Source organism: Calliphora vicina, chromosome 2 (assembly GCF_958450345.1).
Source record: "Calliphora vicina chromosome 2, idCalVici1.1, whole genome shotgun sequence".
Classification (NCBI taxonomy): domain Eukaryota; kingdom Metazoa; phylum Arthropoda; class Insecta; order Diptera; family Calliphoridae; genus Calliphora; species Calliphora vicina.
The window spans coordinates 46,103,319-46,115,234 of record NC_088781.1 but is presented as its reverse complement, the minus strand read 5'-3'; the positions used below and the strand labels follow the sequence as shown (position 1 = coordinate 46,115,234).

Here is an 11,916-nt window from a genome sequence, read left to right as displayed (position 1 = left end):
AATTAATTTTTTTAAAAATTTAAAGTATAATTTGGTGAAGGTAAATATTCGGCATGGCCGAATATATATGTACCTCTTAATTGTTTTATTACAAATTAATGATATATCAGATTCGACACAGCTCTCCTCTATTCAAACTAGACTATGGTTATTTTATTTTTATTTAATACATTATTTTTGTTATGGAATTCAAATAAATACATATTACATCTTATTAACTTTTCAAGTTTCTATTTTTGAAGCTTTTTCAAAATACTCTACCATCAGTGGATACACTTCATCGTACTGTTCACTCTTACGGCGTCTCACACCATCTCTGTAACGCTGCAGAGCTCCCGATATCAATTCCAACTTTTCGCGCTCATTTGTATGACCTTCCAGCCATTCAATCAAACGTTCATTGGACCAATTGACAGTGGTGTGCGGTGATTGTAGCTCCGAACCAGCATGAGCAAATAATAACAGTAGTATTATGTATGAAGGTACTAAAGAATCTGAGCCCAGTGTTTGCTTAATCAATTGCGATGGATTCTGAATAATAAGGAATGACATGGCACGCAATAAACGTGCCGAATTGCCCAACTGATAAAGATTGGCACACAATGGCTTAAGGGTGTTTTCCATGTGCAAACAATCGTTTTTTAATCTTTGCCTGCCCGCTTGACTTAGAGGTCTCAGGATACTGATATTGTGTATAAAAAAGTCTATACATCTTTTGGCCACCTCTTGGCCACATTTCATCGTTATGCCCTTGTCATCGTAAGGTAAAATGTGATTTGTCCAGGATCTATTTATAAACTCTTGCAATTCTTTCATATACATCGAGGGTCCGGCCGTGGAAATTTTTTCTGAATTTAAGCCTGGCTCACGATGTATACTCAATATGATTATATTAATGGTGGACACAATGGAATCCATTATCTGTTGCAATATGGTGCTTATTAATAGATCAGCTTGTTCCAATGATTTAGCTATGTCCTCATGGGCCGTTGATTGGGATTTAGCAAACTGTTGTCCCAAATCTTGTAACATGCGTTTGGTAGAATCTTTAAAATAAAACAGTATATTGGCCAATAAAGTGTTTTGAATTTGCTGTGTATTGGGCAAATCAACCACTTGCACCGAATCCGGGCCCAGTTTTATTTGAGACTCAAGTTTTGTGCAAAACTCTTTGCTGCATGATATAAATACAGCCGCTATAGCATTACTAAGACGAGTATCTACTAAAGCCGCACTTAGCTCTGAAGAAGCAACTCTTATGAAATTGTCAACGGTTTCATTATTGGGCAAATCCACACCAGCCATACAGGCTTTCATATTGGCACCACATTTACTAACATAGCCAACTTCCAAAGGAGTAAACAAGTCGTCATCAAATAAGAATGCATTATTTACCTTTTGCTCCAGCCCCCTTACGGAACTAAGTAGTTTTGATAAACCTTCTTGCAATGTCTGTGTAATATGAGCTGGACATTCTTTAAAGGATTTCCTTAAAAGATCTTGAACAGCTTGCCAAAATCTTTGACTTATGGTTTGTTCGGCATTAGAAGCCGATGTGCCAAACTGTTGGACTTCTTCCAAAGCTTTTTTCAGCAATTGTATTTGAGTGCAACATTCATAAAGTTCATCATAGAGCAGCCAGTGCAACGACTTCCAGAATTTAGCTCTAAAGTTTTGCGTAGTTGTTAATTGTGGAGTTTTTCCCGGACCTCTATGACCAGCGGCTGGTTTTGGAGATGAAGTTATTGTTTTGTTGGCATCATTTTTATTCAATATGGAGATATCATTGCCTGCAAAACACTCCTTAAGCGATTGATCCAAGTCCGAAATAAAGGTTTTCACTAGATTATCTAATGAGTTTTCTAAAGTATTGAAATTTATAAAGATCTAAAAAAGACAAATTAAAATATCTAGGGAGTTTTGTTGTAAAATATGTATATTACTCACTTTTAAGGCATTACAAATCTGTTGCTCATTCCTTTCCTGCAATCCTGTTACCAACTGCATTTGCGTTAAATTGCGTATTTTTTGTCTGGAATTTATTACATACGTTCTGGCCGACTGTACAAATTCGATTTTCTTTAAATCCGGATCTTCAATCAGTTCATTCAATTCATAATGCAACTCGGCCTGCTTGAGGACATCTTTAGTGTTTCTCAACTTTGAGGTTAAAGTTATTAATGTTTTTGAGGATCTTAAGAGATGCGACAGTTCATGCAAACGAGATAAAACTTTTGATTGATTCTCAATTAATTGATACTGATGGTCAACTTGATGCTTAAGACGATAACTGGAATTACGTATACGTTGCACATCATCGGCCAAAGAGTTTAGAGCAACATCAAAACGTCCGGCATGCGTTGCCTGTTGCAGCAGGGCTCCATGTTTATCACGCACTTGCTGTTGCAATTCCTCATTAATGTTATTTAGGCGTTTGCTTAACTCCTGGATTTGGTCTCCGATGGTCAGATTCATAGCAGCTAATGAAGCGGTGATGTCCTCTTCATCGTCGATATCCTGTTTTTCCGCATCATTTGACAAATCGGTTTCATGCACCCTAAAATATTGAGAATTGGTTAAATATCACTAAACAATTTGAAAATATTAAATTGAATTTAAAAAATACATAATAAAGCTTACATTTTTTTCACAAATTTTCTATTTTTGTTGACGATTTATATTTTGATAGAATAGAAATAATAAAATGTTACCAGATTGGTAGCATGTTCCGGCTGACATCAGCCAATTTGGCTGACATCAGCCGCTCACTTGCTGATGCCTGTGTAATTCTTATGGGATTTTTTGGCTGATAGACCCCCCAATTTCAAATCGTAAAAACTTCATATAAAAAAAATGGTTTGGCTGACGTCAGCCGCTGATGTCAGCCGCGGTGTTGCCACTACAACAAATAAAAAACAAACAGCTGGGATTTGTTTTGGTTTTCCTTATACATCCACTTGAAATTGATAACACAAACTTTAGGTAAATAAACAAAAAATATTTTCCACTAAAAATCATAATTATAATAAAATTAGTCTAAAAGTAATATGACATTCCAGGAATTTAGATGTCTACGGGTAATTGATTGTAAACAGGGAGCCGTAAGAGCAGTGCGCTACAATGGTAAGTTTTAGGAAGCTTTGTTACCAAATTAAACAAATATTTAACATAACTGAAATCTTTTCCAGTCGATGGCACATATTGTTTAACCTGCGGCTCAGATAAAAAACTCAAATTATGGAATCACAAGACTGGTCTTCTTTTGAAAACGTATGGCGGTCATGCCGATGAGGTCACAGATGCAGCTGGCAGTTGTGAAAGCAGTAACATTGTTACTGCCAGCTTGGACAAGAGTATCATATATTGGGATGTTAGCACGGGAGCGCCGGTAAGACGTTTGCGTGGACATGCTGGTGGTGTTAAATGTGTGTGCTTTAATGAAGACTCCTCAATAGCGATATCGGGTGGTCGTGATAATGCCGTATTTTGTTGGGATATACGCACAAGACGTTTGGAGCCTGTACAAATGATGAGAGAAGCCAAAGATTGTATAACATCTGTGCTGTGTAACGAAAATAAAATTATCACCGCTTCACTGGATGGTTGTGTAAGATATTATGATATACGTGTGGGAGAATTAACTTGTGATAAGGTGGGAGTGCCCATCACCTATCTGACCATGACACGAGACGAACAATGTCTGTTGGCTGCTTGTCAGGATAGTGTAGTGCGTTTACTCGATTGTGATTCCGGCGGTCTATTGTCTGAATATAAAGGAAGCGAATCGGATGATTATCACATTGAATGCGGCATTATGTCTAATGATGCTCACATTTTATCGGGCAGCAGCAATGGCGATGCTATCGTTTGGGATTTGTTGGAGGGCAAAATATTACAAAATGTTGAAATTAGTAAGTGTTAAGAAGGCAAGTTTTTATTTGATAAATTTGATTAAACGGTTTAATTTTCTAGGTAAAACTGGTGGTGTAGTTCATTCTTTAGCTACGCATCCTAAATTGAATGAAATTTTATTCGCCCGAAGGCGAGATGTATATGTGTATTCAACAGAAGTAGAGGACGAAATAATGGATATATTATAATTAACAAATACAATTTTATTAATGTCTAGTATTTTTTACGTTATTGTAGAATATACATAAATAAAAAAGGTGTTCCTTAAACAGAAAATACGACTTTTAAGTCCTTTTTTGGCACATTTTTTTTGTTTTTATTGTTTTAACAATCTTATTTGATTTAAAGTCTCTATTTTCTCTAAAAAGGCTCTCTCAAATGCAATGGAACAACAATTTTGATATCAGTAGTCGAGATGAAAAGAAATTTCAAAATTATTCAAAATTTCCATAAAAAAATTACGTTTATAGGTTAAAATTAAATAAACTAATAATTAAAATAAGTTTCGCACAATTTTGACAAACAAAGTGGACGTTTCTATACTAAAAAATGGACAGTTGCATACCACAGTATTACAACAAGGAAAATCGAAAAACTTTTCTAATCAAACATTGTACAAATAAGAAAAATAAAAAAAATATTTTATTGGATTATAATTTATCATTCATATTAGAAAATGCAATTTTCTCACTAATTTTTATACCAATTGGTCAAGACAAACATAGATAAACTTCGAAGTTCAACCACTTACATATGACAATTACCGTTACCACTAAATAGAGTTACGGTTATTCTATAAATTTAAATTAAAAAATTACAAATATAATAAAATATCACCTTTGCAAACAAATTTTTAATTTCTGTAAGTTTTATTAATAATTTCCGTTATCATTAAAATATCGGTACAGAAATAATCCAAGTTGGCGTTACCGGGAGCTTTTAACCTTTTCGAATTGGTAGCCATCCTCCTTGATCTCTGTACATTTTGCAGGAATGTTTATTTTCCAGTGATTTTTCATAACATTTTGACGGGCTATGTTAAAAAAACGTGGTCAACATTGATTCAACCATCACTGTTGTTAACAGAAAGAAATTTACCGTTTGGAACGATGGGAGGGAGAGAAACACGACGAAAAAACATACAAAGAGAAATTTCAATTTCATTACGTTCTTGAGTTTCGTTTGACGCGGTTGTGGATGCGGATAAAAAGCAAAATTAATATTTGCTAAAGATAAAATAATCATTAAAAAAAGTTGAAAATATACACACATATGTATATAAAAATACAAATAAATGGGAATAATCATTGAATCAGAAAGAAAACATTAAAATTACAACAAAAACACAGTTCAATAAAAACAGCAAAATAATAATTACAACAAAAATTGCCGCTAAATTGTGTAAGAAAAAAAAAAACAGCTGAAAAAATATCTATTATATACATATTAAATCACAAAAGAAAGAGTAGAGAAGAAAAAAAACTTACATATACACAAGGCGAATAACCAGCTGTTAAATAAAATAAGAAAAAAATATTAAACGAGAAACAGCAGCTCAATTTTGGAAGAAGAAACCAAAACATAGAGCGAGTAACATACGTAAACAAGTGAGAGTGTATAAGTGAGCGTCACTTTTTCGAATAGTGTATTAGTGTGTGAGTAAACTATAAAAAGAAAACGGAAAAAACGTCATTTTGGATTTCGTTTGACGTTCTGTTTTCGCTTAATGAAAAAAATAATAGAATTCATATGAAAAAGTGAAAAATCAAAACAAAAAATATTACAAAATCTATAATACAACTTTATTAAAAAAAAGAATTAAAAAATCAATAGGCATGAATACATACAGAAAAGTATTGGCCTAAATGTTATTTTTAAACAAATGAGTGTGCATAAAGCAAATTATAACAAGAAATATATAAAAACACGTGGTTTTTTCATTAAAAACGTTTGAAAAATTAGATTCCAAGAAAAAGAATTAAACTAAAAAGCAAAGAAATATAATTTTAAACAAAAACAAAAAAACAATTTTAATAAAATGTCTTCAAACGTTCCTATTAAAACGGAGGAAGTGATTTTGGAAAATGTTGAATATCAAAGTACCGAAGAATTGGAAGAAGAGTTACAGTAAGTACAAAATAGTTTGAATATAATACGCAATTTATTGATTTTTACTTGTATGTAAGTAGAAAATAAACTATAAAATGAAATCTGTTTATTTGCCTACATGTGTACAGATGTTTGTTGTTGATATTATTGTTTATTTCTTTTATTTTTGTTGTTTTACAAATCCATATGTTTTCCCTATGATTACAATCACATTTGTATTATTTGTCATACGTTTTCATAAAAATCTGTTTGTTCACTTCTAAAACATATGGGCTACGTTTTTTTTTTTATTATTGTAAATAGTGGATAGTATAGCGAGGTGGAAAAAAAGTATGGCGCAAAAATATTGACGGCGAACACATTTTGTTTTTGTCGTTTTTGTTTCATTTCCTTAACATTCCTATTGAAATCGTCAAAAAAAAACACCCTTACACTGTTAGACCAAGAAATGAATACATTCGTTTTATTTTCTTTTCTTTTATATATTAAATTATAAAGTGTTTTATTATTTTTTAGATATTTTTGCTTTAAAACAATTAATTTTGTATTTCTGTTATGTCTCTATGTTTGTTGAAAAAATCAGCTGCTTTTTTCTTATCACTTTTTATTTCTCATTTTCTCTTTTTTTTTTTGCTTTTCAATGAAACCGTATGATTTCGTTTATTGTTATTGTATGTAGTTGTTGCTATTGTTATTGTGTGTGTTATTGTTTTTTTTTTTTTGGTTTAATATTTAGCTATTGAAACAGCTGTACCGGCAAATATCTAACAGCAAAACCAGTCGTCAGTTAGTCGGTTTGGCAACCAATCAGCTATTTTTTTCTTATATTTTCTACTATAAATTACTGCATTATAGGGATGTCAATCCCGAAATCCCGATCCCGAAAATCCCGGGATTTTTCGGGATCGGGATTTCCCGAATCCCGGGATTTGTGAAAAAGAATCCCGGGATTTTTCGGGATTAACAAATCCCGAAATATTATGAGATTTTTGATATTTTAGGAAGATTTTTGAAGCACCCAAAATACTTAGAAAGTTAAATTTCAGCATATTTATAATACTAATCTCTCTTCAAATCCAAACGCAGCCAGATTTTTTCATTTGAATCAGGGAGCAGCACGTCTCCCTTGCATTGACAGGCTTTTACACAATTTACACTTTTACGAAATTTATGTTCAAGTTATTTTCTGAAGGGGACTAGGGGCAAATGCAGCCCGATTACCGCAGTATTCTACAGTATAATTTCAGAGTACTTACAACTTATTTTGTGGAAAATTTTATAAGGATTGCCGCATAATCAAGATATTTATGACTGCTCAAACAGTACTCCGGGGGACAATTGTATGGAGCTAGCGGAAATCATGGACCATTTATTTTAATTTAATGCATTAGTTTTTGATTTGTTATATTTTTACTTAAATATATTAATGAAATTAATTGTTTTTATTGTTGAATTTGATGTTTTTGACGTTTAAGTAAAATCCCGAAGTCCCGAAAAATCCCGAAATCCCGAAAAATCCCGGGATCCCGAAAAATCCCGAGGTCCCGAAAAATCCCGGGATCCCGGGATTTACATTTCTAAAATCCCGAATCCCGGGATTTATAAAACCCAGTCCCGTTTGGCATCCCTACTGCATTATAACTACTCTAGTATTCATATCATAATCATGTGTTTTTTCTAGTATTATTTTCGTCATTCACTTCTTTTGTAGTTAAATTAAATAATTTTTTTACATTTATACCTATATTGTTATTTGCTAAGCGAAAATAGTTGGTCATATAAAATAAACTAAAATATGGTTAGATAGATATCCAGCTAGTGATTAAGTATAAGTATAAAAAATAATAAAAGATAGGTACACTTTATGCAAGGCTTAGATATTTCATAAACATATTCTAAGTATTTTTTAGTGAAAATGTATCTCTAGGTTTAGAAAGATCCTGTTGGATGGGTAGATTCATTTTATATCCAGAATTTCCGAGGAAATGACTGATAGATAATTCGCTTGAAATGGGCACCTGTTTATGGATCCAACATTAGTCGCTTGAATTAATAACGAATCGGTAAAAAGAAAACGGTACGCTAATTGGATTTTGTCTTAGCGGTAACGGTATTTTTGTAAATGTATTTTAATGATAACGTTAATTTCATCCTGAATTAAATTAAATATAAAATTATAAATAAGTTTTATTAGGTATAGTGAGGAAATAAATAAAAGTCCTAGGACCTTAAACTTTTGGTTAGGACATTTAATAGGTCAAAAAGCTTACCAAAAAGCTATCCAAAGACCCTAAAGTCATAGGTTATATTCAAAGACAGGACAGCTGGAGTCACTCTCTATGATTATGGAAATAAACTTTCCTGTTCGAAAGGGGTGCATTTTTCCCTGATGAATTCATAATGGACTCTGGTACAGGGGCCGGGATTTATGTGGTCGACAACGATATTAAATAGTCATATAGACTCTCTGACGAGTGCTGAGTCTTCACGATCTGGAAAGCCACAGAGTATAAAAGCAAACGTTGCAGAGGGGTCTGTAGGGGCACTTCAGGCTTTTAAATGTCATTTAATGCATTGTAGCTTAGTGGAAGGCTGCAGAAGAGCTCTAGAAGAGTTATTGGTACTCTACTCAATTATATTGTGTTGGGTACCAGGGTACTGTAACTGGTCAGACATGGTTCCGATCTAGACTATGGTACTAGGTACCCCCGATTTGTCACTACTACTGGCTAATATTTGAAAGATTATTTGACTCCACCAACCAATCCTGGAATTGTATGAAGGATTGTCAAATGTTCAAGGCCTTTTGGACAAACATTTGCCTTGGTCTCAGAATTCTAGTAGGAGTGATAACCGGTCACTGCTGAATTGGGGCCTTCATAGGTAAATGAGAATTAGCACACAGGATTTGTGTAGGGTATGTAGAAATAGCTTTGCTTCTTCTAGCATAACTCTCAATGAAAGTGAAAGTTCTTTAAAAAAAAACAAAGAATCTTTAACTTGTCGTTGAGAATTTTGAAATTTTATAAACTTTATTTCTTACTTGAAACAAACTAAAATTAATTTAAGCAAAAGTTTTTCTTTAATTTCACCTTAATTAAATATTTATTTACTACTTTTGACATAAATGAATTTAAAAGTTTTTTTTTTCAATTTGCATATTATATACTAAACAGTTTGCCTGTAAACAAAATATAAATAACTACATATGGTTTTTGCATTTCATCAGCAAGCAAAATAAAACCATATGTTTTTTTCCTTACGTTAAAGTTCCATTCTACTTGGTTGTATTTATTTAAATTATATTATTGTCCGTCTGTCAAACACACACAATTTGTTCGTTTTGTTTGTATATTTGTGTACTGAGTAAACTAGAGACCGGTTGACGCAAGTGACCTTTGCGTAGCAAATTAAGCTATTTTATTTCATATTCATTAGTGTATAATTTTATTTACTACATATACCCATACGCTATTGAAATTGAAATTCTTTTTTCTTCTTTGTGTGTTATTTTTTCTTTATTTAAAAAAAAAATTGTTTTTGTTATCAGCTAAATTTCATTTTACCATATGATGATTAGTTCTGTTACTGAGAATATTTGTGAAATTTGAAGGAAATGATAAACAGCTGATTTGTTCAGCTGGTTTGTTTGTAGCTATGGTTATGGTTATTATTAATTAGTTAATATAAATGAAAAATAATAATATGTAGAATACGAATATACATGTAAATAAAAATCGCAACATGGACTTTTTGTATCCGGCGATTTCCCTTTGTTTCAGTTATGACCTCATTGTTTTACCTTATTTTTTCCATATTGTCTTTGGAAAAAGTTAACATTCATAGAGCGTGATATAATTTTAATCATATTCACCCCTATCGCGATTCAATATTTCACATGAAATGTTCCCTTTTCCCATTTTTCGTTCATATAAACTTTGTTCACGTGAAAAAATTGCCCATGTTGATTACGAACAAAATCAACTACTGTGAATGAAAAGTTTAGGGGAATATCACGATAGCAATTTTCCCTTCTAGGGAAATGGATATTTCACGGGAACATAAATTTCACATGTTTTTCACTATAGGGGTGATTAAGTTTAACTGTATTCAAAATGTTTCAAACTTTTCCTTGCTGAATGTATTGCAGTTTCCAAAATAAGGAATTTTTAATAGAAAATGCATGTGTTTTTAAAATATCCAAGCATAATGGGGCATTGGTCTGTAGGCAAGTTGTTGGTAGTGTTCTAGTATGGAGGTTGCGGGTTCAATTCCCACCAGAGACTATACCATGACGCATGACTAATAATTATAGAAAATCTTGCATATAAAAGAAAAACTGAATAACTGTATTTTATTAAGAAAAATTAATGTATAACAGTATGCTCTATAAAAAATCCTGTTTAGTAAATTTTCTATTGATAATATTTTGCATAACGGTACATTATATAGAAATTCTTATTTATAGCAATATATTTTATAGAAAATCTTGTGAATAATAACAGTATTTTCTATTCAAAATCATATGTACATATAACAATATTTTCTATAGAAACTCTTGTCTTCAACATTATTTTCTATAAAAAATATTGTGTATAAAATCAAGTTTTATCACAAATTAGTTTGACGTTTTTTAGTCTTACAGGTGTTTTGTGACAGCAAATATCATCAAATAAAATAGAAAATCTACTGTGATTTACATATATAAAGATTAAGATGCTTATACCTGTAATAACCATTTCTTACATTCCCCATCTATGCTTTTTATAATGGCCTTCACTGTATGCATTTTCATACTCTTAGCAAATAACAGTTCAACCCAAATAGTGCTCTTTGAAAACAAAAACAACATCTACTAAAAATTGCCAGCTCCACAATTTATAAACAAAACACAAAAACAACAAACATACATAAAATATCTGCACACATACACAACACACAAAAATATACAAGTACATGTGAGCAAAACAAATAACAACAGCTGCTCGCTCGTTTTGTTTTGCAAAATAACGTACTCAGTTTCTCATTTTTTGCGATTTTTACTATTCGATTCCACTTGTTTCACTCAAATCCCATGTGTTATTGCGTTTTAAGAAATAAACAGAATACAATACAAAAACAAGAAGAAGAAGCAGAAAATCGGCAACAACCATTACTCGTAAATATGGTTGCGAACTTTGAAATACAAACGGTTGGGTTGTGTTGTTGTATTTGACTATTGGTATTTCCGTTTCCCCTTTATTATAGTGTTGTTAAATTCAAGAGAACAAAACATGCTGCCAACGTTGGCGTATTCTTCCAATGCAGATAGAGATATGTGCCACATTTAGTTATTTTTTTTTCTTCTTTACATAGAGAAGAGAGCAACCCAGCCATTTGTATCTTGGTAATTTGTGGATACAAACAGTGTAGAATTTGCAAAAATGTTTTTGAAAGACGGCAAATTTTAAACGTACGGGAATGAAGCGAAAATATATATTCACACATAAATGTTGTATGTGTGCATATAGAGCAGTGATGTTCAAAAATAAAAATGAAGATGTATTGGTGAGAGAGCTACCCAGCAAACATAATGTCAAACACTTAAAATAATAACAAAATGAAGAAAGTTTAGATTTAGAATTTTTGTCAAATAAAACCAATTTATTAAATGAATGTAATTTAAATTTTAAGGAAATGAAAAAATATACATTGTAAGTCCGAAATTCTCTTAAATTTTGTATTTATTTTTGACTTTGTTTTATTGTGTTCAATTGTAATTGAAACGCGTGTGTTTGCTATGCTTCAAACAAAAACAACCAACAACAATGCTTAATAAATTTCTGAAAAAAAATTGCGATAGTCCGCCACATGTGGTTTCTTCGCATTCTCAGCGATGAATGAACAAAAGTTTTT

At 31.9% G+C, this 11,916-nt stretch overlaps 3 protein-coding genes across 3 annotated transcripts in view; 2 read left to right on the top strand and 1 right to left on the bottom strand.

Annotated features, from left to right (window-relative positions):
• Window positions 1-124: 124 nt before the first annotated feature.
• fws (four way stop) lies at window positions 125-2,759 on the bottom strand. Its single transcript, XM_065499317.1, has 3 exons — window positions 2,641-2,759; window positions 1,948-2,557; window positions 125-1,887 (listed from the first exon to the last, which is right to left on the bottom strand). Coding segments are annotated over exons 1-3 (2,277 nt in total). The 5' UTR covers window positions 2,643-2,759; the 3' UTR covers window positions 125-222.
• Window positions 2,760-2,996: 237 nt separating this feature from the next.
• On the top strand, window positions 2,997-4,131 carry LOC135950325 (WD repeat domain-containing protein 83). Its single transcript, XM_065499865.1, has 3 exons — window positions 2,997-3,123; window positions 3,189-3,911; window positions 3,973-4,131. The coding sequence occupies exons 1-3, from the start codon at window positions 3,048-3,050 to the stop codon at window positions 4,098-4,100; spliced, it is 927 nt and encodes a 308-aa protein (XP_065355937.1). The 5' UTR covers window positions 2,997-3,047; the 3' UTR covers window positions 4,101-4,131.
• A 949-nt stretch (window positions 4,132-5,080) lies between these two features.
• The window catches only part of crp (cropped), a 53,662-nt gene continuing 46,826 nt past the window's right edge, over window positions 5,081-11,916 (top strand). Inside the window, exon 1 of the mRNA XM_065502398.1 lies at window positions 5,081-6,039. Within this exon, the coding sequence (XP_065358470.1) occupies window positions 5,951-6,039 (89 nt within the window). The 5' untranslated portion in view covers window positions 5,081-5,950. The remainder of the gene's footprint in view (window positions 6,040-11,916) is intronic.